The 27,617-nt window shown below is 40.1% G+C and overlaps 1 protein-coding gene across 3 annotated transcripts; it reads right to left on the reverse strand.

Moving 5' to 3' along the window:
• LOC110043416 (nuclear pore complex protein Nup98-Nup96-like) lies at positions 1–27,617 on the reverse strand. 3 transcript variants are annotated; one of them, XM_089272794.1, is made up of 40 exons: positions 27,242–27,617; positions 26,781–26,825; positions 25,497–25,673; positions 24,142–24,285; positions 23,354–23,407; positions 22,846–22,898; positions 22,557–22,664; positions 21,982–22,162; positions 21,061–21,245; positions 20,438–20,572; positions 20,124–20,157; positions 19,669–19,929; positions 19,240–19,300; positions 18,676–18,799; positions 18,128–18,208; positions 17,902–17,964; positions 17,656–17,763; positions 16,163–16,569; positions 14,933–15,093; positions 13,848–13,990; positions 13,365–13,478; positions 13,006–13,104; positions 12,108–12,270; positions 11,241–11,597; positions 10,120–10,559; positions 9,527–9,671; positions 8,909–9,010; positions 7,865–7,995; positions 7,140–7,319; positions 6,552–6,733; positions 6,076–6,139; positions 4,952–5,154; positions 3,942–4,097; positions 3,442–3,571; positions 3,197–3,320; positions 2,752–2,840; positions 2,504–2,554; positions 2,037–2,140; positions 1,434–1,497; positions 1–1,038 (listed from the first exon to the last, which is right to left on the reverse strand). In XM_089272794.1, the coding sequence occupies exons 1-40, from the start codon at positions 27,300–27,302 to the stop codon at positions 889–891; spliced, it is 5,634 nt and encodes a 1,877-aa protein (XP_089128920.1). In that variant the 5' UTR covers positions 27,303–27,617; the 3' UTR covers positions 1–888. The 3 variants fall into 3 exon arrangements, with proteins under 3 accessions (XP_089128920.1, XP_089128919.1, XP_089128918.1); XM_089272793.1 differs by having other exon boundaries at positions 19,669–19,926; positions 23,294–23,407; XM_089272792.1 differs by having other exon boundaries at positions 23,294–23,407.

Consider the following 27,617-nt stretch of genomic DNA (forward strand, 5'->3'; position numbering starts at 1 on the left):
GGCTGTGAAAAACTCTTTATTTATAACAAGGCGGATGGTTGTTAGATATTTATCAAAGTAATAATGCACAAATTCTTCATACAGGCACCATGGAATTTTAGTCCGTGACAGTCCACAGCCGACTATAGAGTCAGCTCTTATGCTGGTAAATTTTATCAGTCGATCAGAATTACATCATAAATTACCAAAACTCTCTACAGGAATTCTGTACTTTCGTTGGAGAAACCTCTCGTTAAGTTAAAAAATGCTAGTTTCAACGACAAAATTTACCTATACTACTGAAAAGGCTATGACTGTAGCTGTCCATACACACAAGACTTCTTTGGCTAAATTTTCAAATCGATAGATAGTTTCTAACATTAATAGCTGGACTCATCTGGTCTTTTGACCAGCACGAATTGCGGAGCATTTGGTTCCATACAACTTTATGCACAATGGACCACTATTGAAATGTTGTTATGAAAACAGATCACGTTTGTAAAATGTAACTCGTTGAGTCTCTGCAAAGTTAGAGAAATTTAAGTTCACTTTTGCCAACCTTTCAAGTGAACCGTCCAGTTTGGAAGTAATATCAGTTTTTCTTAGCTACACCAAGAACGTGCTTCGGGCAGATTAAAGAACGCCCCCGTTACTAAGTTCGGCGACGATTCCAAAACAACTTAGGTTAACCAATCACAGAGCATTGTAGACCAGGAACATGCTTTATCATAGCGTCTCTTGAGTTGTAAGCTTCACTTAGTGATCTGCAGCCAGGCGAATCACAGAGATTAAAGAGTGCTGAAACGAAAAATAATAAGTCGACGTTCCTTGCTGAAGTCCTCCCACAGCTCTAAAATCTGTCTTGCAACACAACCCTGGTACCGCCCGCTCTCCTCACTGCCCGCAGTTTCAATAGCCAGCGGTTATTTCCGTGATGTAACTCGGGATCAGTTGACGCAGTTCCCCCAGGGTGCAGTCCTCAGGCATGGGTAACTTGGTCACGTGAGGGACCAGCACGTGAGTCGGCAAAACGGACTCACTTTCATCTGTGAGGTCCGCCTACAGGACAACAATAAGAACAATAGGAACAATAAGCTTCTTTCTTTAGAAAACAGATTCAACCAAATTAATCAGATTTGTACAGTGGGTTCTAATGACTTCTCACTATGCAGAGTTCTTTTCAAGGGCCCCGCTTCCCCAGTGCGACGCAATTTCCGAAGCAAGTCCCGAAGCAAGTTCGGCAAAATTGACAAGACTGAAGACGTTCGAAGGAAACGTCTGCATTGCCAACTGGGCCAATTATCTGCCTACAATATCGCTGCTCCAAAGGACCAGCCAAAGACTCTTGTTACAGCTATTTTCTTTGCTTTAAAACCTGACTGATTTAAGCAGACCGTGACTGGCGTGAACGTAGAGTGGACACTTCGTCACCAGCCCCGCACTGGTTTACTTACCAATTCGTTCATGACAATCTTCAAAAAATTGGCACACATCTTCGCCATATCGTATTGACATAACCTGAAAAACAGGACAGGAAAACTCCACAATCAGTAACACCTACAACATGTAATTCAACCAAGCACAAATCAGATCGCAAACTGTTCGTCTTATGAAAACGCAGCTATATTTTTACAGTTAGGCCTGCCGTACACACTAATCCTTCAAGAAAACGGAGCTTTTGGAAAACGCTCTTCAGACCGGAGGAATTTGAAAACGCCAGCTTTTCGTTTTAGTGTGTCACGATAATCACGTGATTTCCCCGCTAGAGTTTTCCTCAAACACAAATCCAAAATGACCGGTGATTGTTGCGCTTTTGAATTTTCCGGTGTAGTGTGCACGGAAAACATTTGATGCGCTTTAAGAGTGAAAACAACGTTTTCAAAATTCTCCGGTGGAGTGTGGACGGGGCCTCAAATAGACTGTGGCAAGAGAAACGAAAGGAAAAGAGTAAATGGCAGCGAATCCATTCACCTCTTCAAATTTTGCTCGAACTGTTTTCATCAGCTTGCGTTAGTTTTTTGTCCATATTATATCAGATAAAGGGATTTTCCACTTACATGTTCTTGGGTGTGTCGGACGGCAAATTGTTGATTCGCGTACAAAGAGAAGCAACTTCCACGTGGATGTCTTCCCAGTCGTACTTTGTTGGCACGAAGTTTTCCTAAAACAAAAACAAAAATTCATGCTTGTTTTGCCGAGTTTTTCAATTTAATTCACCTCTATGTGAGAGGTACGTCCTGTGCGTACTTCTCAAGGAACGCGGAAAAGCGCGAGTTTCTGAGATACCTGGGGTAAATGACGTCAAATGATCACCGGGACCATCAGTACTTTACACAAGAGTCTAAAACACGGATCTTTCTTTAGAAACTGACAACACTGTCGCCAAGGTCCATTTTGAAAGCAATTCACCGGCTTCATAATTTTTTATCGGAAAACTACTTCTCCTAAAGGTGGACGCTATCTTGTTTTTTTCCAAAATATCCCTGTATGTAAGTTACATACAACATGCAACCTTCAATTTTACCTTTGTGATGTCCTGGAACTTCTGCACAAGGGCAAGATAATCCAAAAATACCTATTCACAGGAAAAGAAATCAAAGCAGGTTATTTATCGTGTGGAAAGTTCCTCGTATCTAGGTGGAGGCTTTTCAGGCGAACAGCAGAGCTAATACAGCCCAAACCTCTTGTTTACTGATTCAGAAAATGCTACGCTATGTACTTGATGTGCGTTCTTAATCTGTATTTTTTTATATGCTTCAGTCCACAATCAACCTGTCCTCCTGTTGTCCAGTCCCTCACGGTGGAGTTACGATCCCTTGGTTCCAGTTCCCCCAGCAGCGTTTTCAAAACGTCATATTCCGCTGGAAAGAAACGATACCGACAAATAAATCAGTTTGAATTTACAAGAGAGTAGCTGTACAAAATTGAACAGCAACAACGTTAATTCACTCGCCTCAAGGCTCGTGCAGTTTTGGGAGAAGCTTCAAATATCATTCGTAGTGTAAATCCTAAATAGACCAATTTCGATATATTAAAATTCAGCCTAAAACAATAGACCTCAGTACGAGGCTCTGGGGAATAACTACAGAGTTTGTGGGGTTTATTCCTCAGAGCCTCGTGCTGAGGTCTATTGCTTTAGGCTGAATTTTAACATATCGAAATTGGTCTATTGCACTCGCATTTATACGATTGCCCATCCTTATTTTTATCTTCCTACCGTTAATGATTGCGTCACTGGCGAGACTGCACAGAACAACGTTATGCCCCAGGCTCCAGTGACGCGCCTTGACGAGGTGGAAAGCTTCTTCGCGAGTTCTTCCTTCGTAACGCGCTCGCAAAGCCTGGAGGGAAACAAAATCACGCTTTAGCTAATAAACGTTGTTTACTTGATGGCACGGACGTTGCGCAAAATGATAAAAATGAGTAAACATTAACATTTGTTCTAAAAGTAACTCTCCCTACCTTGGCTTCGTGAATCCACTCAGCAGGAATCTTCAAATCGTCTAACATGAAGCGTTCTTTCTCCACATAAGTATGATCCGCTGACAAACTGCAGTGACGACACAGAAGGCTCCGGATCGCGTGTTCTCGCCTAGCGACATTAAAAAGAAATCTAAATACTGTATAATTTACAGTGAAAAGCTTCATTTAACTTTCTTCTTGAATTACTGCTCATAATGCACATAGAGGGCAAAGATTCGGCAGCTAGAACCTAACACGTGCGGTTCTCTTTTGATCGCTGCGAGCCCGCGATTCCCGGCTCGGATGCTGCTTAGCTACGTGATATAGGCTGATATGAAAATTCTCGCTATTTCGACGAGTGGACCTATTTACTTCAAATGGTGCACAAGGCCTCTTTACCGGCGAGGGCTCGAGTTATTTTCTGGTGCTATCGAGGATTCAACGAACATGGCATACTCACAATAAGACACTGACTACTATTGATTCAAAGGAAAACATACCGCACTGGTTCCCGGATGTGTAGCAAGACGAAAGCGGCCCAATGCCACAGACCCAGTCCCTCCAGCTGAGCGGCAAACCCACTGTGTAACATGCCCGCGTGTTCCTGGGAAAGATGCGTGTACTCGAGCGATTGAAGGACCTGGTACAAATGCCAGCTGAAGAAAAAAACAAGCAAGTTTGTGAAGTTTATTCACAGATTACTATGCAAACACCACCGAGTTCATCACATAGGCCCCGTCCACACTACGCCGAAGGAATTTGAAAACAGAGGTTTCAATATAAAAACGCATCAGGTGTTTTTAGTCTACATTACGCCGGAGGAATCTGAAAAAGCAACAATTACCAACACGAAAACGAGAAGCCGGCGTTTTCAAATTCCTCCGGTTTGAAGAGCGTTTTCGAAAAGCTCCGTTTTCGTGACGGATTAGTGTGGACGGTAGGCCTAACCGTAGAAATAAAGCTACGTTTTCAAATTTCTCTGGGGTAGTGTGGGCGCTGCGGTAAACTCTTTTCCGTTTTGTTCCTTTTCAGGTTTGCGCAATTTATTGCGATCATGTTCAGTTGTATGTTAAAGTCACTAATCAAGGGGGCTTCAAAACGAACGGCTTGGGAAATTCATAAGATTCAATGAAGTTAGATGCTCCAACTGCGTAAATTTAAACGGCAATATATATTTGATATTGGCAATTTCATTTAGAATACAATAGAGCCGCTAATCAGAATTTGGAAACCTTGCACATTGTTCTTAGCATTTATTGTTTAGATCTTATATCAAACGAAAATGAGAAAATAAGATTTTTCTCAGCGCGCTAACAGTCAAAAATTCGTTCTCGTGTTTAGATGAAGTTCAATTAAAGACGAACAAGGATGAGAAATAAGTCAAGTAGTGTGCGAGGATGAGAATAGCACCAACCCTCTTCGTTTATCTGTCATTCCTCGTCAAAACAAGCTTCACCACTCGACTTGTTTTTGCCTGAGACGGCTACAAGCTGGACTGAAAAACATTTACCTCAGTCTAAAATCTAGCTGTAGTGCAGTGGAAGTGGATGGTGAGAGAAGTCTCTCAAGTCTGTGTGATCTTTTGCAGTAGAGTTTCAGCAGATGATAACACGTGTCCTTCGTCACGAACTTGTTTTCTTCATCCGTGTGATCGTCATCTTCCATAAATGGCGGATGAGGAGGTGCACCGTATCTACCGTTAGCCGTGCATCCCTGCAGGAGATCAGTACAAATTGTGAAGGAAACCTGAAAATAATACTTTACTAGGATAGAAAAACACCAAAGAGATAATAATCAACCATAAAGGAGCAAGGATGGTTAAGGATGGAGAAGATTAACACGGATTGCAAACGACGAATTTGAAAAGTTTAGGCTAAACTTTTCAAGATACACAAACTGTGACGTAGTTCTTTTAAGAACTCTGTCGGTGGAAGACGTGGAACAACAAACCGCCACATGGTGAAGAAACCCTAAGAAAAAATTCTTAACTTCAGGCGCTCCAATACCAGACAATTTTCCGTGCAAAGTTTCTCGCAACATCTCCGTCCTAAGTTTAACACGCCTTACAAGACATTATCTTACAGCCAGCGTCTTACAAAGTGGAATGTGGTTCTACTTTTCGCAACGATTGCGAGGACGCTGCAGTGAAGAATATTTTTTGCGTTGATTAGACAGTTTTTATACGTAACAAGGCAACTTTTCACGCAATTAGTCCCGCAACGGCGCGTCAAAGTTCCGAGACATTATGATTAAAGGAGCTTAGTCACGCTATTTTGAGTTATTTTAGCCACATACAAAATTACCTTTAAATGGTAGGAAACCTGAAAATAACAGTTTAATAAGATAGAAAAACACCAAAGAGATAATGATAAACCATAAAGGAACAAGGATGGCTAGGGATGGAGAAGATTAACACGGATTACAAACGACGAATTTGACTAATTGAGGCTAAACTTTTCAATATGTGCAAACCGTGACTGAGCTCCTTTTAAGTACAACAGCACCTTGAACAACAAATTTTCCAAAGTTAAAAAGAAAGGAATGAGAACATTTTATGGCGAATTTGGAAGCTCATATAAGAATTGAGAGTTAAAACAACAACATCAACAACAACAACAACAGAAAACCACTTACCTTAAAAGCAGCATCGTACGCTTTCAGAGCGTCTGCTATTGAAGATGTTGGCGAGCAGTAATACCTAACAATGAAAAAAACACAAAAACGGCTTGAGAAAAATCTCAGTTTAATAACTTAGAATAACGAAACCTCTTTCCAGAAACTCAAGTTCTAACTTCAAGAATTGAGGAATAAAATATCTCTGTCCAGTAAGAAATATGCTCTCAGGTTTAGCGTTGATGTTTTTTTTCTATTTTATTTCTCAGTTTTCTTTTTCTTTTTGGTTTCGAATGAGAGGATACATCGTGTATCAAAGACACAAAAATTCGCCAAAAATACTCCTCTGCGTCGCATTTTCAACTCTCTTCTCGGTGTTTAGAATGTGGTGAAGCACAGTCTCTGGTGCTTAATTTATTTGATAACTTGGGAAACCTCAGTCTGTCCAGTGTAAAATTCCACCCCCTCCCCCCGCTCTGAAAAAAGTCTCTCCTTACCACAGGTGAACGGCCAGAACTCTTTTCCAATCCAGTCCCTCGCAGACGTTAACCACGTGACGTGGTATGCTTTGAAGTTCACCACGTGGTATATTGGCCGTGTCACGTGATATATCCCACACCATTGCGCCAGCGAGCAGAGCGTAGATTTTAATTCTCTCTGCATTAATGTACAAGTCCGCCTGGAATAAAAACAATGGGTGACAGATTCTGTTTGAGCGGGGCAAAGTGTAAAACGCTATCAAACTGGTAAATCGCTATCCAGTGGACAAAGATAAGAACACCACATGGCAACTGCCCTCAAATATACTCCAATCATAACGATATGAAACACGTTGTATGATCATTACATGAAAATCCACGATTCTGAAGTTATAAAATACAGTCGAAGCTCTCCTTGTGACAACTCTCGTAAGCGAAAATCTCTAGTTACGACCACCTTTGTGAAACCCCGTTTGAACTGAGACTTAAACTTTGTAAGCAGTGCAACTAGGAGATTCCGCCAACTGTTCTTTGAAAATGCCGCAAAGTTCACACCAACACGGTAAAACAAAAGACCCACGCCGTGTATTACAGAGCCAGTCTCACCTTCAATTCTTGCCAGTCAGCCAGCTGTTTGTAAACAAGATTTCTTGCCACGGAGTTACCTGTAACTTGTGACAACAGAAGAGACAGTCGATAGTCGCCGTGTTGTTGTGCCGCGTGACATGCCTTGCTGATCTGCTTGCCGGTCAAATAACTGAAGATGGACTTCACGTGATCACTTTCCTGAAAGGGAATGACAGCCTGAGCGTGTCACAATGATCGGTAACACTAGTGATATATTTCGGCAACCACTTTTTTCTCAAGCATCTCAGCGGTACGGAATAGTGAATCCGAGAATTTGATTAGCCAATTACGCCAGGAAGTTTTTCATGATACGAACCCCGAGTTATAGACCGCAGACATCCCCTTGCCGTTGGCCTTGAAACGGACGTTACGGCCTCGGGCCGTATTCAAGACCTCGACAAAGTTTTTCTCGATACGAACCTTCCGCCAGCATATAACACAAAAACTTATGCACAGCAATTATTCGTGAAGTGGAGGTAAGTATACCGAGGCAAGGTAAATACCGACACTCAGGTGGAGTATCTTAATTTATATGTATAAGAAAGTCAAATTCCTGTAAAACCATTCATCAAAGGAGAAAAAAGCTGACCGTAACTGTGACTGAATGATCCCTACTTCTTTAGAAATCCTACAGCATTCTCCTCTCAATTAATCTTTAAAGTCAACCTGCAGTTAAGAGGATAATCATGACGTTATGAGGTTACCTGGAAATTTGCTGCATCCACCTCTTGAGAAATTCTTTCCTTCGCAGCTTCAGCCAACCAATTTGACAGAGCAGCTCTCCTTGCTACGCGACACTGGTAAGATTCTCTTTCTTCCACAGATCTATCAAAACCTACAACAACAAAAAATTCTTACTCGCTCGTTATTTAAGAGACGCGGAGACAAACTTCACTGCGAGATTTTAACATCACGCGAGAAAACTGGCCGCAAGAGGCGTGTTGTCGAGTTGTCACTCAAACTGCTGATTTTTGTTTTGACATCTTTATGTTGGCTTTCAAGTAATTCAGCCAGTCAGAAGTCAAGCTGAGTAAATCTGATTGGCGGAGACGTCAGAGGAGAGCCACGTGAGCATTCAGAGCAGGCGCATTTTTTCACTTTTTGATTGGCTACGCAATTTGAAAAGCTTATGATACAATCCACTGAGGCCCCGCGTCCACATTACGCTGGAGAACCTTGAAAACGCAACCTTGTTTCTACGGTTAGGCCTACCGTCCACACTAATTCGTCACAAAAACGGAGCTTTTCGAAAACACTCTTCAAACCGTACAAATTTGAAAACGCTGGCTTTGCGTTTTAATGTGGACGGAAAACATTTTGAAAACGAAACTTTTCGAAAACGATGAGGTTGCGATAATGATGTGGATTTCCTGCCCGAGTGTTCCTCAAACACAAATCCAAAATGACCGGTGATTGTTGCGTTTTCAAATTTCTCCGGCTTAGTGTGGACGAGGCCTGAAAAAAACTTTCAAACCTAAAGAAAATACGGTGCATTCAGCAGAAATAAAGCATTATCACGTTTCTTTATGGAGGGGAACATGTTTTTAAGAATGACTAGCCTATTCTGACGTCGTTTCGCATTTTTATCACAAACCAAGAGGTAGAATAGACTCATAACTGCGAGTTCAGGCTAGCATCGCACTAAAATCTATTTTAATCCTTTTTAACCTTGACCATCCCTGCACTCCTTGGTATTTGCATACAATTTGCCCTACTAAGCAATTATTATGAAGTAAACTTCAACTTACCTTCTTCATCATCTCCATTCTCTTTCAGTTTTCCCCAAAGAGCTACGACCAGATCCCAAACCAAACAAACTTGTTCTGCTGCCTCTCTCAGTGGTCCAGAGTCTGATAATAACACAACTAATTTTATAAGCTAAAAGGACACATCCACCCACCTACCCACCCACAAAAAAAACAACGATTAAAATGGATTACTTGGCTCACTTTCGCCGTCGCTCGTTTCTCGCTCAAGCTTCAAGAGCTAAAAATAGAGAACTTAAGCAGCGGTGACCGCGATCCCGAGGACAACGCCTAGTCAAAAATTAATTTATATTTTACCTTTGAATATCGCAATTGTCTAGATCTATTCAGAGCGTCTATTTGTCTCAGAACTTGCTCAAGCTAAATATGTAATGCTAGCGTTCAAATCCAAATAAATATACGAAAAATTAGCCGCCGTCGTTAGCGTTCCCCCAAATACGCAGAATTTAGTCATTCACGTTGTTGTTGTGCAGAGGACGGCAAAGAAAGGTACAGAGATTTATAACGCAGGTGCATGTTTTAGAAACGTTTCATATTATGAGATTGGTTTCCAAGGATAAACTGTGTGTTCAAGTCTCTCTGTCAGAGTAGTTTTGTCACCTGTAGCTTCCTTGTTTCTCCTGGCAACTTCTGCATGATGATGTAACGCTTTCACATCAGTGGAGGGTTGAAAAAACGGGCAGCCATCATCAACAGAAACCACAGCATGCTGTAATTCCGCTTCAAGTACGGACTGATGATGTGCCTGGGATTAGTAAACAAGTTTATTACAGCAATTAATACATGAAAGCTGTACAACTAAACCCATATCCAACACCAGGAGCTACAATCAAGCGGCGAGAGGCATAGATAATGAACTTAGGTAATGGTTAATCCATTGTGACTGATTGACTGGTGAGTGAGTGAGTGACTGCTTGATTGACTGAGTGAATGACTGAGTGATTGATCTATCGATCAACTTTAAGAGAACATCACTAGCCGTTTATTAGAGAAAATCAGGTCCTTGTAGTTTGAGCGAATGTCTATCCATTTTCTCCGCTATTTCACGGTCTAGTTGAAATTTAGGCAGAGCTGCTCTTGACAAGATGTAGTGTTGTAGGCGTAGCATCCTAGCAGGCCATTTATCTAGCTTCCACACCAAGGAAGGCCAAAGCAAGCCATAGTCAACCAAATACAGAATGAGAACTACTTACCAAAACGGCATCACTGATGCCATCATTAGAGATTGAAGCCACATTGAGTTTCTCTAGTGTCACTCCAAATGATGGTGACCCTTCACTACTACTGGGCCTTAGCTTCGGTGTCAGGAAATCCCCCGCCAGGGAGGGCTGGGTGGTGGGTGCAGGCTTTGTCTCTCGCTTCCCCAGAGGAGTACCGCTATGGACCAAGACGAACCCGGGTCCCCAGCCCACACGAAAAGAACGCCCCATCATCAGGCCTGCGTCGGCAATGAGGTTTTCTTTACCACTGACGAGGGAGTCCTTCTTAGGGACCAAGCCAAACTGGTTTCGAGCTCCTACGACTTTGATACCAATGTCCATTGCAGAGCCAATGGAACTTGGAAGCATCATCGGCGAGGAGGGAGCAGCTGGAGTGATGTCATGTACCAGAGGGTGCCGGAGAGGATACACGCCTGCAGTGTGGAACAATAGAAACAAACAAAGCACTTTACAGGAGCACAATCACGGTGTTTGAGTAATTTTGGCCACGTACAAAATGACCTTTAAATTGAGGGAAACCTGAAAATAATAGTTTATTAAGAAGAGATAATAATAAACTATAAAAGGAACAAGGATGGGTAAGGAAGGAGAAGATTGACATGGATTACAAACGACAAACTCGAAGAATTTAGGCCAAACTTTTCAAGATGCACAAACCGTGAGGTAGCTCCTTTAATGCTGTTACAAGTGAGATGCAGTGTCTGCTTAAAAAGAAGTGTTGTCCCAGTGTCGAGGTTCGGAGGAAAGCAACCAGTGCAGACGCGCAACTACAGCTTCTCTTCATTTTTTTTCTTTCTCTGTTTTTTGTTGATTGGAAAACACATCCAGAACATTGCTGTGTTTTTCTTTTTCTAAGGTTTTCCGATCGGATTACGAAAACCGGGTTCCACTGTACATATAAAATAACGAGCGAGAAGAGAGTAGACATCAAGTCAAACTGATCCTCCTGACCTTGTAATGAATGTTAGCACTAGCAATTAGTTATTTATTGTTTTTGTCAGTTGTAGCACTGGGTAGACCTTTGGGGATTAACAAGGCTGGCGTGGCTTTCCATTATTTTTGCACTCAAAAGGATGGGCAACTCAATAAATTACCTATTTTAGGGCTTCCAAACAGTGACTGAGAAAACTGCCCTGACTCATCAACACAGCGCGTTACTTTAGGAGACAGTAGCGGCCCCAGTGGCTTGACTGCTGGGTACATGGAACTCTTTGAATGGCCAGCTTTGCCAAATGATCCACTGAAAAGAGCCTTGTCGACAGTGGGGGCATCCCTGGGTAAGTATGACGACAGCTGAGACTGGTCGGCAAAGAATGACGCTTTCATGACTTGGATTCGATGGGCGTTCATTCCCAGGGCTGTCGCCAGCTGGTGACTGGCGGGTGAATTATCCAGGTCTTCTTCCTCAAGATCTTCTCCTTCTTCTCCCATAGCGCCTTCAAGCATCTCCTCTGAGAGACAATGAAAAACTCACATTCTACAACTTAGTTTTAATAATTCGTGATGTAAAATTTGACTTTATTGTGCCAGTAAACCTAACCTTGATTTATGATTTTGACATTTTTTGTATGTGTAACCTGCCTCGTGCGACATTCCTTGATATTTGCTTACAATTCATTCAAAGTCTGATTACCAAAAAAACACGTCTTCCTGAGAAGTAGTGCCTCTTCCATGTAAACAACTAAAGTTTACTAGTATGTTGTATTTCACATGCTGTATATTCTATTTTGTAAGCTAACGGTTCACGCATTAATAAAGACGTGTTTTACAACAGCAACGCTACTGTAGTTTGCAGAAAATTTGTGATTATAACAAATTTTGATCAATAAGTTTTTCTCATAATTTTAGTGACCACGTTTTGAAAGTAGTTTTTCCACTGCTTTATGATTTAGAGGTGAATATTATATGTAACTCATTACAGATAAAATAAAGTCTTAAAATTTGTTATAGATCTTTAGTACCAGGAAACGTTTCATGGTCTATGTCAGGCATGTCACTGTCCTGGTCTCGTAAGGAGAGCGCAGCTCTTTGTTTTTCCTTCTCATACGCTTCAAATTCCTGTTTCTTTTCTTGCAGATGTCTGAAGATTTCCATTTTCTCTCTCTCCACAGAATCACCATCATCCTGCCAAAGGAAAAAAAACTAATTGATGCACAACATACATGTAGTTTAATGAAGATACTCTTGTCTTTGACACATTTACAGTAAAGTTAAATCTCATGTGAGCAGACGCCTTAGAAATAGAACTACTGTCGACTTAAAGAATGTCTACTTTTGCAAGGTAAAGTACCATGAAGCGACTTAGAGTATTTCTACTCCCCCCGGATGGGATGCTAGTTTACCCCCCAGCATTAAGTTCTCTGGTACCCATTTATACACCTACTGCAGGTGGAGAGTGAGAATAAAGTACCTTGTCCAAAACCTCCACGCATTGACCTCGGCCAGGTCTCAAACCCAGACTGCTTGATCTGGATTCCAGTGCACAAAGCAATATATCACTATGGCTACGTTCACACTTGATGTCCGGGCATGGTGTCTGAGTACAATTCTCGCTGGATACTAATGTGAACACACCTTTTCTCCAAGTACTCACACAAGAATTCAGGCACAGTGCCCGTCCCCAAGTACCTTACACTTGGGCACAAAACGGTACTTGGGTCTTTGGAGTATGCCGTGTCTAAACAGAACATCATTTTGTGCTGGTGCGTAGGCACCAGCGCTCAGGCACGAAGTGTGAACACAGCCTACATGTATGCTGTCATGATGTCCAAATCCAGGTTTGCAATACGACGAAGTGTCTGCTGACGGGAGGTGACTGCCTACATGATGTGTCAATTTATAGCAGGGACTTTACTGTACCTGTAACTGCGGTTTGATTGGTGGTCTCTTCAGTTTCTTTGCAGCATTGTCGTCATCATCCAGATACTGGTGCATCCCATATCTGGTAAAATGATCTACCTGTAAAGAATCAAATATTTTTGATTACAGTAACCTTCAGTCAGCGAAAAGAGCATACACGTACTAAAAAATATTAGTCCTTAGAAAGGTACAGTTGAACAGGTTAGAATAAGAGTGAATGTATGCACTGTCCACTGGGACCAAGAAAAAGTGGCCATTTTCGAGGTGGCCGTTCACAGAGGTTCGACTGTATTTTTAACAATACTGTATTCACATCGTCAAGTGGAGAAAATACAAGTACAAAAAAACAGCTAACTTACTGTGAACACCCAGTTTCCATTGTCGAGGTCATAATTAATAAAGGAGGCTCCTAGTTTTTCCGTAGCAGTTTCCACTCTCTTTTGCCATCCCAGAAGGTTGAGTCTTTCTGGACTCTGTGAAAAAGCCATGAATCTCAACATCAGGCTGGAGAAGCATTGACTTACTTTTAACTCAAGAATTCGAAGCAGTTGATTTTAGGTAGCCTTGGATTTGCAAAAACAATCAATAATATCACATAATGCAGTTTCAAAATGCAGTCTCGTGTTACCATACTTTGTCCTTATTAATTTTAATATTTCATGCCAAATAACATCAACATGAACAAATGAATTAATTTGTACAGTAAATGTATGAATGCTTAAATTGAAAGAAAAAACTTTTAAAAGGCTGCAGTTACAATGTACAAGTATACTACAAAACTATTGGAAACAAAAAAGAACTTTCCAGACGATAAATGAATGGAAGTAAAGTTTTAAACTCACTGTGATTGGCCTGTGAGAAGTCTTGTCATTTGGCCAAACTTTCTCCAAGGTGATTTCAGCTTTCTTATTTAGTTCCTCACCAACAGGAGGTTTGTTAGGATACGAGTCAGGATAAACCTCTATCTCACGACGCCTGAAGAACACTGAAAATATAACATCAATTCAATTCAACTATGTGTTTGAATATAACGAGAAGCCACAATTTACTTAAATCAAATGCAATTCTGTTAAGATCTCAATTGGGCATGTAAGCAATATTTCTGAAACTAAGCCCAAGTTGTCAACTGTGACAACTGATTAAGTCATCAAACGTTAACAACACATAAGCAGGCTTGCATGTACCGTACTGTTTACTTCTAATTTTGTAATACACGTGCCTCAATAAACTGTTAAGAAAAGATGTGTGCCACCCTTCTTTATTACAGGGTGTGAAAGGAAACAACCACATGCAAGATGTTAAGTAACTTTGTTATACCTTCCAACTCAGATACGTTTTCCGATTGGAGGAGAACGTGTCACGTGTCGTGGGTCGAAACTCACAACTCCCAAGGACGAACAAAACTCACTAACTCCCTAGGGAAACAACAACTTGAACTTTTGACTCGTACGTGATCAGGTCATGATCTTTGAAACCACAGCAAATTTGTGAGCCAGCCTGCATCAAACAAACGCTTTCTTTGCAGTTTTTTTTTCTTTTTTTGAGTTGGCAGGTATAACAAAACACTTAATGACTGGTCCTGCAGGAAACGGCGAGTTTTGTTTCCCCTCTACCTCAATGTTCCGCAAGGTGAAGCCAAGGGGAACACTGAGGGTCTCAGGGAAACAAAACTTACTGTTTCCCTTGGGCTAGTCATTAAGTTCTTATAATGTACTAGCCTGAATATCCTTCTCACTACCCCCCAAAAAGTTAATCTCTCACAGAACTTTATTTCATCAAAGGTTTTCACAAAAAACTTCTCTTGTTCATTGGGCAAGAATCCATTATCCCAGCCAAGAGAGCAAGACTCAGCAAACTTCATTACAGTTGTATTAGCGCCTTCCATTGATGTCAAAAATGATCAGAGATCACAGGCACACTCACTCACCAATCTCATCCAGGTTTAGCCCTGCTACATTAGTTCTCCCATAAAACTTGACCTGGCCATAGCCCTCCCGACCAACAACAAAGTCGTCCACAAACACATCCCTGTTACCGTCAATCTTCTGGTTGAGTTCTGCTAGTGGCGGTATGGTGTAGTATTCAGACCTAGAGTAACAAAAAATTGGGGACAAAAACATTATCACAGAACACATTAATTTTAGCCAAAATAAAAAAGTTTTGATGTCCTTGGAAACAATAAAAACCTGCATGTTCTATAAAAATTTGCAACAACAACAACAACAACAACAACAAAATAACATTATTAAAAGAGCCTTTTTCCTTTAAGTACATGCAAGGGGTATGTATACATGTAGATAACAGTTACCATCTTTAACGCATGTAAACATTCTGTTATTTGATATTTTGTACCCTACACATTTCAACAGTCGTTCTCAAACTCATTAATAATTCATCAACTTTGCACAAAGAAATGACCGTGACGGTGTTTGGATATCTGATCTTAATTAGCATAGATTTTTATGATTTGTATTTCTCTGTTTTCTCCTTAGTTTTAGTTTCGATTGAGAACACTCCAGATACTCCAGACCGTGTTTAACCACACTTCCAAACACCTCAACGTTCGTCAATAATACTATGTTGGTCATCGTCTTTTCAACTCTCCTCTTGGTGTTTGGAAATGTGGTTGAACACGGTCTTTTGTGTTTGATATATTACATCCACAACACCTGTAAAGAATTTTTAGAGTTGTGGCATGCACAACAGAATTCCTCTCAGCCTCGTTTACCATCCTGTAGGCATTTCAATATCTTCACAACAACAAAAAAAAGCACTGTACATGTGCAACAGTACATCTTTTTTTTAATATTAAACCTTGATTTCAAAACAAGTCATAACTCAAAGATGATTTAGTATTATTATATGGCATGGTAGTCTTGTGGTAAATCTGAGCATTCTGTGTGGTTCTTTCTTGGTCAGGGTTTGGCCGTATGGAAATGGCCATGGAAATAATCATAAGCTGTGTGTTCTTTTGTTTTGTGCCATGTAATAAACTACTTACTAACCTACATGTAGCTTGCTCAAGTCGCACTGTGGAATATTGGCCCTTGGTCATTTTTGTTGCACTCAGTCTGTACTGTCACAACCAAGGGCCAATATTCGCCTGCATGGCCCTCGCGTTTGGTTAGTAAGAAGTTATTATTGCTGAGCATCTGACCTTTTCAGAATGATACCACACAATTCTCTAGATGAAGTCTCAGAAGAGGCATGTTCATCAACCACATCTTCATCAACCACAGGTCTCCTTAACTTGACCTCAACGTCAATGGGCATTTGACGGGCATTCAATTCAGAGATAGTGGTATCTGCCGCTTCTCGTTCCACAGTGTGAGAGAATCTCACTCCCATTGGACTCACACCGTCACTAGTATTGGCTGGCTCATCAGCTACTTTACCACGCTCCTGCACTACACGAGGCGTGGGAGAGCTCCTCATGGGTGATGTATCTTGTGATGGGGGAGGGGAGGGAGGGAAGGGTGAGGAAAGGGTCGCTGGTAAGTCCTCATCTCCTTCCAAGGAATGAAGTTTAACTCTGGTAGTGTCAACCGCTGGCAGTGGCGAGTCCTGGAAAGATGACGTACAATGTATTTTTTTTTCATATTTATTTGCTTTACAAATACATAACATACACCAATCTTGCACAATAACTACGTAATAAAGGAACATGCATTCAAAATGCCTAATGCACTGACAAAAGGAAATGAAAAACACGAAAAGAAGTAAAAAACATAAGAACTTATAATTTATAAATTAATTATCACATATAAAGTTGTATTTAAAAAATCCCCACAAGAGTGTCTTTAATTTAATAAAAAGACCAATAAAGGTTGCCATTTCTCATAATGTATGGTTTCTTTCCTATTTTTCGTTGCTATTATTAATTCTATTAATTTTTATACATTTCCTTTAGTTTCATTTGTAGCAGCTTCAAGTTCAGTTTAAGATTCCCTCATGGACAAGAATAAGTAACCTGTTTTCCTAACATAAGTATACGATTGATATACTCAACCTTACTAAAAATGCCCAGCATGAAATACACTGTACATGTAACATGATCTGTTAACTAAATATTTATGTACCACTTATCTTCAAAATTTTGATGATAATGTCATGTCAAGGGATGGGTTGGCAGGACATACCACTTTCTACCTTATAATTTAATTGAGCTCATACTAATCAGTTTTGTTGATGCAATCGCCACTTAAGTAAAGTTATTGCCACTTGGACAAAATTCTGCATTTTTTCTAGACATCAACTTTATCAAAATCTGTTCTCTTTGCAAGTCAAGTAAACTTGCAGATTGAAGACAATTTTCATAACTTCTTCAGATTTCAAAACTTATCCACATTCTGCAGTACTTACACCAACCACAAGTCAAAATAGGCGACTTGCATGATGGCATCATTTGACTACAAGTACCAGAATCCTGTATGATTTCTTTTTCTGGTGTTAACTGGCGCAATTGCCATTTAAACCCCAGTGTGGTTTAAAAATTAAATGATAAAGGAGAAACGAAATGAACTCTGGTAGTTGTAATCAGATGACAACATCTTGCAAGTGTGCTGTTCCAATAGCCTTTCTCTTCACACCCCTTTACAACATTGTCGTCCACAATCAAGCACTTTGTAACATCAGTGATCTTGTACGCACCTCTCTCCCTGATTTGGGTTTTAATACAAGCTTTTTGATGTTCTTTCTGGGTACAAAGGTGTCTGGACTTAGGCCTGAATCTTCTTCCAGACCTTCAAACAGCTTGGACTGCAAAGAAGAGAAGCATACATAAACAAAACGTACATTTTGAAAGCCACTAAACATTGCCAAGTATAAAGGGAAATACAAAACGTCTCAAAGAGAAAGAATGCAGTCACAAAGCAGGAGCAATCTGGCTAAACTGACCTTGTTCATCGTGTGGTTATTGATTGGTCTTGGTTTAATTCTCGCAGCTGGACGAGGAGACACCTGGCAAATAATGGTACAAAACATAAAAGTGTTAACAAAATAGTACACTACAGAAAAGTAGCAAAACTACACACAAAACTGTTCTCAATTGAACAATAATATGTATAAGTTACTCTTATGTCAGCTTAAGACATCGTAGATTCTAGTACATGTAACACTCAACCTTGTAGTGTGATGGAGTGGTGGAAGTCCTACTCAGTGAAGTGGAAGTAGAACCTGAGGCTCTCTCAGGCCTGGCCTTCTCCTGAAAACCAAAGTAAAACATTCTGTTACTTCCATTTCGGATTGTTTGTAAAGTTTTATGAAACAGTGAAGTTAAACTCATCTTCAAACTTGGCTATAGAGTATTGCAATTTTCTATTCCTGATCCATGGACCCGTAGACCCCTAAACCCCTAGACCAATGGACCCCTAGAGCATGAGACTCTTAGACCTCTGCATGTACATGCCTAGACACTTAAACCGCTCTACACCTGGACCCCAAAACCTCTAGACCCCCGGAGCTAGTACATTAGCCCAGGTATAGCCCTACATTTTGTCAGGCTGCCTAAACAAGTTGCCGTTATCCATTTGTAATCCTGAACACAAAGAAGCATTTGTGCCGTACCTTAGAACCCAGAGCTTAACACACTAACAACTAGTTTACTGCACCTCTACTACAGGTACAGCAATGAAAAGATATGAGGGAAAAAAAAATAGCTTGTACACTTACAACTAATGAATTGCGAAAGAGTGGTGAGTCACCAAATGGCGAGTTGGACAAAATCAATAGCTGCTGCTCCAGCAACTGCTGCTGTTGTTGTAGCTGTAGAGCATTCAGTGCTGTAGTCTGGTTGCTGTTAGATTGAAGAGGGGAAAATAAAATAAAAATTCACTTACTGATAGTGTAAAACAGGAGGAAGTTTGACTGTTGGGCCAAATACACAGTACCTGTGCAAAACATTTTCAAATATACAATGAAATAAAAAGGGAAAGCAAAAAGTACTGTAGCACCAGAAAGGAACAGCTTCGGGTTGAGGTTCCTGAGCCAGGCACAGGACAAATTTGCTGGTTGTGAAAACAATTTTGCCCACCTGGTTTGAGATGGACATTATTTCAGACAAAGAAGTTCAGTTCAGAACATGTTGCCTTCCTGCTCAAACCTGTAATGAACTCCCTGGCTCTTAGATTGTGGCAGACACCAAAGACCGCGGCAAATCTAAGAGAAAGGCACATAGGGACTATGTTTAAGCCCCGAAATGTACCTCAATTTAAGACATATTAGTGACAGTCTTACCCTCCAAGAGCACTTATTCCAAGCCCAGTAGTTTGCTGAGAGCCCAAAGCACCAAAGGCACCTGTATTGATGAATAAAAGCATACATGTAATAAAATATGAATGACTAAAATTGATGAATAAAAGCACAATTATTATTACATAATAATTATTACATAATTACTGTTACATCTGTATGTATCTGGGTTTACCCTCAATTTAGTTCAAGGAGTAAGACACATATCTTGGTATGGAAATCATTACAGATAATTATTGCAAGTGAAAAATGTCCCTGGCAATGACCAAGGCAGAGTGGATCACTCATTCCAGAGTTCAAAGTACTGGTGCTAACCATTACATCACCATACCTTCCACTATCTGGGTGAGTTGGCAGGTGCTAATAATTTCCATCTACAATGAAAAAACGGGCATAATCCAATCAGACACTAACCAGTTCCTAGTGTCCCTGTGTTGAGGCCTGTCCCTGTACCAAGGGTCCCTGTGGTTCCAAACAGTCCTGTGCCAGTGTTCGCACCAAAGGCTGTCCCACCAAATGCCGTAGGTTTAGCGCCAAACAGGCCTCCAGGTGTGCTTGAAGCAGCATTAAATGCACTTGTGCCTAGGCCAGCGGTACCACTGCCAAAGTTAAATCCTGTCTGGGTTTTATTCTGTGCACCAAACAAGCTGCCAGTAGTTCCAGTGCCCAGAGCTGCTAAAATGAAACAGTGAAAAGAAGCTTTCTATGTGGCCATATACATGTGTACATGTACATACATAGACACCATACTTACATGTACATGTATACCTACATCTAACTTGAGTATCAACAAATTTCTACTGCATTACACATCACTGTACACTGTATAACTGTAATGCAAAATCAACAGTACCCAGTAAATTACTTACTCCCAAATGGCTTGGCTCCAAAAGCTGTTGCCTGCTGCAAAGAACAAAATTACATTTATTAAATCCTTTTTAAAGACTTTAAGATTACAAGGTGGTTGTCTGCAGACCAAAGCTCATTGTGACCATTGTGATGATTCAAATGAAAGCTAAGGAGCAGTACTTTCATGTGGCACTGTTTATTATGCTGTACACGGTGGTTCTAACTTTCCAGTTTGTGGGTGAAACCCTGGTCTATGACCATTCACATAGAGGCTATTGGGCAGTACTTCCATGCACTGTTGTTTGTTTTTCCATACAAGGTGCACATCTCTTACCTGTTGTTGACCCAATCCAAAACCCGTTTGCCCAAACAGTCCACCTGTACCAGTCTGGGTTTGACCAAAGCCTGTACTTTGGGCTCCAAACAAACTAGAGCCAGCTGATGTAGTTGTTGCACCAAACAGACCAGTCTAAGAGAAACAATGAAATCAAGCACCTCGTGAGTAATTAACAATTGTGAAGCTGCTGCCCAAAAGCCAACTTCCCAATTTCATTTGAAAGTGGAATCCCAGATTTTTGAACCTCTGATGGAAACAAAAATTGGTTTAAAAAATTACAGTCATCGGAAGGTTAAAAAAATGGGGGCTTAAGAAATTGCGATACCACTGTACAGCTATTTACTTGCTAAACCTCAATCAAGTAACACTATCATACAATGTAAGAAGTTAGAAAGACATAATTACAATCATACGGCTTTTATGAGCAACAACTTTAGCGAAGATCTGACTGGCAATTGAACACAAGAAAACACCTAAGGGGGGTCAGGACAGGTAAAACTTTCATAAAAAATGTGTGGCCATATTAAATAACTTTTTGCTTTGAATTCCTGAAGAAGGCAAGTTTTTATCATTTTTATCATCAGGTCTGACTACAATACATTCTATTTTAGCCAGCATACCGTCTGACCACTGGTGCTCTGTCCAAAGAGACTTGTTGTACCAAATCCTGAGCCAAATCCAGTGCCAGTTGTACTTGATGTTGGAGTACCAAACAGGCCCCCTGGCTTCTGACCAAATGCTGTTACAGCTGTTTGCTGCTGGCCAAATAGTCCAGGGGTTGCTGTACTACTGCCAAACAAGCTCCCTGAAAAGGAGTAAAGAAAACACACAGAGATTACAGGTATACTGCAGCATCACAATTGTCAAAGACTTCTAGATTTCAACATGCTTTTGTAACAACCAGAAGCAACACAATGTATTTTGTAAGTACGGGTCTGTTTTCTGTATTGAATAAAAAATCTTTGACACCATTGCAACAATTACTTCAGGTTGTATGTTGCAAACTTGACCCCAGTGAGGTGAAATTCATCATTCAACAATTACAGCAGCAATGTTCTTTGTAGCTTTATTTCTAAAACTTCCCTGAAAATCAAATTTAGTTTCCCCAGTAAATACAATAAATTTAAGTAACTGTGCAATTTAGCAACAATCAGTGACAAATAAAATATTGAAAAAAGTAAGTTATTGTTGACACTTGTACATGTACACCATGGCAAAATCTACATGTATTTTCCTCATAATTTACAGATGAAGGACATGATGTACATTGTATCTGAGATCAGTCTGCAATACCTGGCTAGCTCAGTTCCAAAGGTAACAGAGTTAAGATGATGCAGGCAGGGGTTTCATTGACATTTTCAGCGGAAGGGCAACTGGTTTTCACAGGTGGGCAACACTACTTTATCTGAACTTCTTTAAAAGAAAAACTTTCTGCTACATGGTCAAACCAGCTACCAGGCAAAATTGTCCTCACAACCGCTCAATTTGCCAGGTGCCTGGCCCTTAATGGAACCCCTGTGCAGGACTGCTTCAGCCCATACCTGTTGTTCCAAATCCAGTGGTTGGTTTTTGACCAATCAGTGATGATGAAGCACCAAATCCTGTTCCAGAGGTATTTCCAAACAGACCTCCAGTGCTTGTGCTTGTAGACAAACCAGTAAAACCAGTTGAAGCAGCAGCTCCAGTTTTACGTCCAGCTTCATAATCTTCTACTCTTAGTTCCTGTTCATGAAATGGAAGGTACATGTACACCTTGTCACCAACTTGAGCAAGATTATAAAAATTGATTCCAATGCATTCAGGGTTTTCAAAATACATGTAAGCTGGCACTTGACGCAAGTTACCCGCCGCTTAAAGCATTTTGCGCTGGGTACTTAATGTTTATTAATACAATGTATGCAGTTTTGTTATTTAATTTCAATTTGAAAACCCCTATGCATTCCTAAAATGATAGGAAACCAAACACAACTCAGAAGTCATTAAGAACACTCACAACACAATTCCTGACATGAACACAAAATAAATGAAGGTTGTGCATAAAGTTTTAAGAGAAAATAAGTAAAACGTACAACACGGAGTGGGGAGAGGCTCCACTATAAATAATTTTATAACCCACCTCTATGCTCTTCTTGTCATAATTGGACATGACAGTGATACACTGATGTCTGACACTGATATTGGTGGTGATGCCATTCTTTACCATGGAATCATTTCCTTGAACAACCTGGAAGAAAAATACAGTGACTTACAATGTACAGTGTAAGCTCAAATGTCACCCCTACAACAATTGGATTAATAAAGTACTTTTTGTAAAATTGCAATAAAAGCAAGCCATGTTTTTTGGGGGAAAGTAACCTTGAGCAGCTTTAAGCAGGACAATGCTTATGAGAACTTTAACTCCTTACACTAAACTTGACAGGTGTTCCCTTGTCTGCAGTTCCAGAAGCACCTAGTAACCCTGTAACACAAAACATACTTTGTTATGGGTAAGGAAAATGCGATACAAAATGCAGAAAATTCTGAACTATGATCATTAACCACCTTAGAACTACCAAGTATATTCAAAAACTAATTTCTCCCTACAATATAAGTAGCTCGTCAAACAGACATGTAATAATCTGATGGACCACTACAACCCGTAGCTTGCTTATAATGCAATCCATGGGTTAAAAAGGGTAGCAAAGCTTGTGAACTAGGGGATAACAATTTGGTGATACATAGAGACCATATCAGATATGGCACTCTATGTATCACCAAATTCTTGAAACAGAAATCAAACGAAACAGGTGGCAATTGTTAAGGAGAATTTATATTTTGATCTTGGAGTTTAAAGGGTTAGTTTGTTTATTTGACCCTGAAAGCCTGGGGTAGTTGTGGTGGTCTTCTGTCCAAAAAGAGCGGAACTCTTTTGACCTGCTCCAAACAATCCAGTACCCTTGTTTGCACCTGCGCCAAACAGAGTGGAACCTGCAAAAAGAAAGAGAGAAAAAATTAGCAGATCAGAAAACATGCATGTTGTATGTGGAGTTACAAAATAAGGATTACATATACATTAATGTAAAAGTTGTCACATAAGATGGGTCACTTGCTGAAAGAATGAAAATGTTCGGTGAGGAAACACAGTGTTAATTAAAAAACAAGAAATCTGACAGAACAGGGGCAGGATTCCTAACTGAATAAGGCTTAAGAGATTTACATCTGCAGTAGTTAAATGCACTAGCCACATGAGCAACTCTGCTTCTCCAAAATTTTGTTCACTTTAAAATTGCAACAAAATAAAACTTCTCTTTTTATTGTTTGGTTCCAGGAGTCAAAACCAAGCCCGAATATGTACTCTTGTAATGTGCATGCATGTGTACGTGTACGTGTTTTCTACATGTATATGTACATTAACATGTACATGTGCTTTCATTTTCAGCTTTCACCTCATGTTTTAATTTCAGATTAGACATACACTGCACATGTAATATTTTGAGACTTAATTTCATTTCATCACAAAGAGGCAAAAATTACAATCTGCTAATACTAACAACACACAATTTTCAACAATTTCTAGCAAATACTGAACAGTGTACATGCATGATGGTCATTCATCCTGTGAGTCTCACAAACAGAAATGCGTAACACAAAACACTGATCATTCTATGCTAATGACCGTACACACTTGGAGAGGAGTACATGCAGGCAGTTCTATTACAAACCAGTTGCTGTTCCAAATCCTGTTGATGTTCCAGTGCCGAATGTTGATGTTTGACCAGGCGTTTGGAACACACTTGTTCCTGTGCTACTTTTTGCTGCATTACCAAACAAACTGCCTCCACTTGATCCAAAAGCACCGAATGAAGCTGTCAAGGCAAAAATTAATCAAATCACTGGTGAGATTTTACCCCAGTTTCTGTAGCATGAAGCAACTACAAGTGGGAATATTTCCTATTCCCCCTGGATGGGATGCTAGTCCATCGTTGGTTTCTCCCCACCTCCCAGTAATCTGTCAAGTTGCTCTTACAGTTTGTGGACACCTACAGTATTTGTACCAATACCCTATTAGTTTTATTTGGATTTTTTATTTTCTATTTTTTTAATATCCTATTTTATTATTTTCATTCTGATTTTCACAGTTGGTGTGATATCTTACGATTTTTACCAACTTAACTACGTGTAGATGTAGATTTGTATTCCTCGGTAGAGAATAGCATTTTGGGAGTCACATGATTTGCCTATCAAGAGAACACGAAGACCCTGGCTAGTGTAAGAACATGGACTTCTTCATCAATAGTCTAACTTATTAACCACTAGGAAATCATGCTTCCAAAGACATACAATAACAAGATCTACAACAGTGGAAACCCAGCTTAACAAACCCCTTTATGACAAGACTGATATTCTTCTACCCAGCTTAGGGAACAAAACCTAGATATAACAACACCTTGCTCTGACAAATGGCTGAGACTCAAAATGTCAACTTCACAAACTTACCACGGCATTTAATTTACCTTTATCAACTTCAAGTTAATACATGTAAACAGCTAAGTGTCTCACTTTCCCTCCAACATAGCCCATCAGTTTCTTTAGAGATCTTTTACAAACTAACAATGTTGTTTTACGTGGAGGCAGCATGGCCGAGTGGTTAGGGAGCTAGACTTGAAATCCAGAGGTCACAGGTTCAAGTCATGCTCTGACCACTAAGCTGGAGTTGTTTGTCTGTAACCCCTAGTTCAACTCCTCGGTCATGCTTGCAAATAGCCAACTGGTCTTCCTCCCACCAGTTGGGATTTTTAAGGCTATTATAATTATTTACATGTAGTTGATATACAGTATTTGTTTCTTTCGGTTTAGTAGATACCTGTCAACTACACGTAGCTAGGTGTAGCTACATGTACATGTAAGCACATTGACAACTATAAACAACATTTCAACATTTCAAAAAAATTCCTTGATATAAGAAGCCCTGCTTGTAACAAACACATTTGTCCCAAATCCTTAGCACCACATTGGGGTTTCCCTGTATTAGAACTTAAATGAAAAGGGTTAATATTTGCAAGAATGCTACACTTACATTGAGTAGTTGGTTGCTGTCCAAAGATACTGCCTGTAGCTCCTCCACCAAACAAACTTCCTCCTGTGTTTGTCGCTGTGCTTCCAAACATACTACCAGTCCCTGAGCTCTGGGGCTGATTGAACGTAGTGCCAAAACCTGTCTGAGTCTTGCTGCCAAACAGGCTTGTGCCAAGACCTGACGGAACATGAACATTATATATTGTACATGTATTTATTTATTATATGGCTAGCTCTGTGAGCGGGTAAGATGAACTGGATCCTGCACTGTGATTGACTACCCAAGCAGGCAAGATGACACTACACATATCTTGACTGCTTGGGATTACCTGCTGTGTCCCGCAAGAAAATAGTGTTCTTTTTGCATATAATAAATCCTTTATTGACCAAGTTTGTTCAGTCAAGATGGCCGGATATTGGCCTTGTTCTTTTTTTGCTTATTTATGGACCTCAACTCTGTCTCAGTCCAAAAACAACCCAAAAAAGAACCTGGCCACTATTCAGCCATTTTGACCTTATGTTTGGTCAATATATTTATTAACTACAGAATCTCCAGAAATACTGGGTACTTTCCATTTTGACAGACCAACTAGTCATAGACCAGTAGAATAAACCAAGGAAAATGGAACGTTACTTTTCATTCAAACCTGGACAACTGAAAAGAATGGTCCTCACCATTTTCTATAATTTTGTTTCCCCAATCCCCCACATAAACGAAAATCTACTGACAAGAAGTAGGGTGCCCAACAAACCAATTCCTCAAAACCGAAAGGCAAATTTCAGTCCAACAAGTCAGACCAATAATAGTGGACTACCTCTAGAGGTGGTTCCGAATATTCAATTTACATTGAACTGAAATGGACTTTTCCATTTGACTTTTGACCAAAATTTCCAGAATGTTTGGCATAATGGAAAGCATCCAATAAATACCTACATTGAAACTTCTCATTAGCATTTTGCAACAAAAACAACAAGGTATGTCATGAGAATGAGGAGCTTGATCAGCTCTTAAAAGAATTCTCAAGTGAATTAACGCAGTATTTCCACAAGGAGAATAGAACAAAATACATCTGTAGAGACAGCTATAGAGCTACATGTGGATAGTTGCCATTGAAAATTCTGAAGAGTGACTCATTGCTCATTTTAGTGGGTGACTTCATTCAAAATACGGTGGTAACATACAGCAGAAGTACAAAGCTGCTTCAAACTGGTATAGTGTAGACACGTATGGTGAATTTGAGTAGTTGATGGATGCGTGATAAATCTGTGATGTCCAAAAACCAACCTGAGCTCGCACCAAACTGTGTTGTGGTGTTCTGACCTCCAAAAGCTGGAAACAAATCATTCATGTCAACATACACAAGATGATAAGATCTCCTGAAATTTTTTGAAAAAGCATCAGAACTTGTTCGACTTTTAGGAACTGAATACTTTATCTGAGTATTAACTGAGGGAATATCCCTCAAAACCTTTTCAGTTACGCCAAAAAAAGAACACTCAGTCAAGAAAACAGATATTTTTGAGATAACTTTCATCACATATGTATATTCTCATCAAAATCAACATCTAAAATGGGAAGCAATAGGCCTGTGTTACTAGAAGCTTCGATATCCAAATGCCTTTACGTGTATAATATTAATATTGTAATTGTTTACCTCACATAGTTAAGCCTAAGTCTACAACCATACATATACTTATTTCATGCCAGTTACTAGGTATACGCGAAGAACCATAGATCATACATACTTGTTCCTGTTCCAAAGCTATTGCCAGTGCCAAAGGGCGTATTCGTCGAAGATCCAAACATCTCGAAAGCTAATGAACACAATCTGAGTTAAATGTTGGTTGCTACTTCACAAAGATTGCCAGTTGATGAACGTCGATGGCTGTCAACACGTGTGAGAACAAGGAATACTTCAGAGGGTCAGATGAAGATATCTGCTTTGCAGTCCATCATAACAAACACTGTTTTGATAAAATGATCTTCCTGAATGTCGCTGTATTCGATCCAGACTTGTTTTATAGGTTAACAAGGTTATTTTCGGACTATTACAAGGCACAAACAGGAGGAAACAGAAACTGGTTTGAACCACAATCTTCCAGTAGGCGCCAAGACAGCTCC

Source organism: Orbicella faveolata, unplaced genomic scaffold (genome assembly GCF_042242905.1).
Source record: "Orbicella faveolata isolate gen_17 unplaced genomic scaffold, um_ofav_v1 contig_35, whole genome shotgun sequence".
In the NCBI taxonomy this organism is placed as follows: domain Eukaryota; kingdom Metazoa; phylum Cnidaria; class Anthozoa; order Scleractinia; family Merulinidae; genus Orbicella; species Orbicella faveolata.

Coding starts and splice junctions, on each gene's coding strand:
- LOC110043416 (XM_089272792.1), bottom strand. CDS start 27,302: ATGTTTGGATCTTCGACGAATACGCCCTTTGGCACTGGCAATAGCTTT. Junction 23,408..24,141: donor AGGATTTGGAACAGCAACTG/GTTTGTAATAGA, acceptor TTCTTTTTGCAG/GTTCCACTCTGTTTGGCGCA. Junction 22,163..22,556: donor ATGACAAGAAGAGCATAGAG/GTGGGTTATAAA, acceptor TTTCATGAACAG/GAACTAAGAGTAGAAGATTA.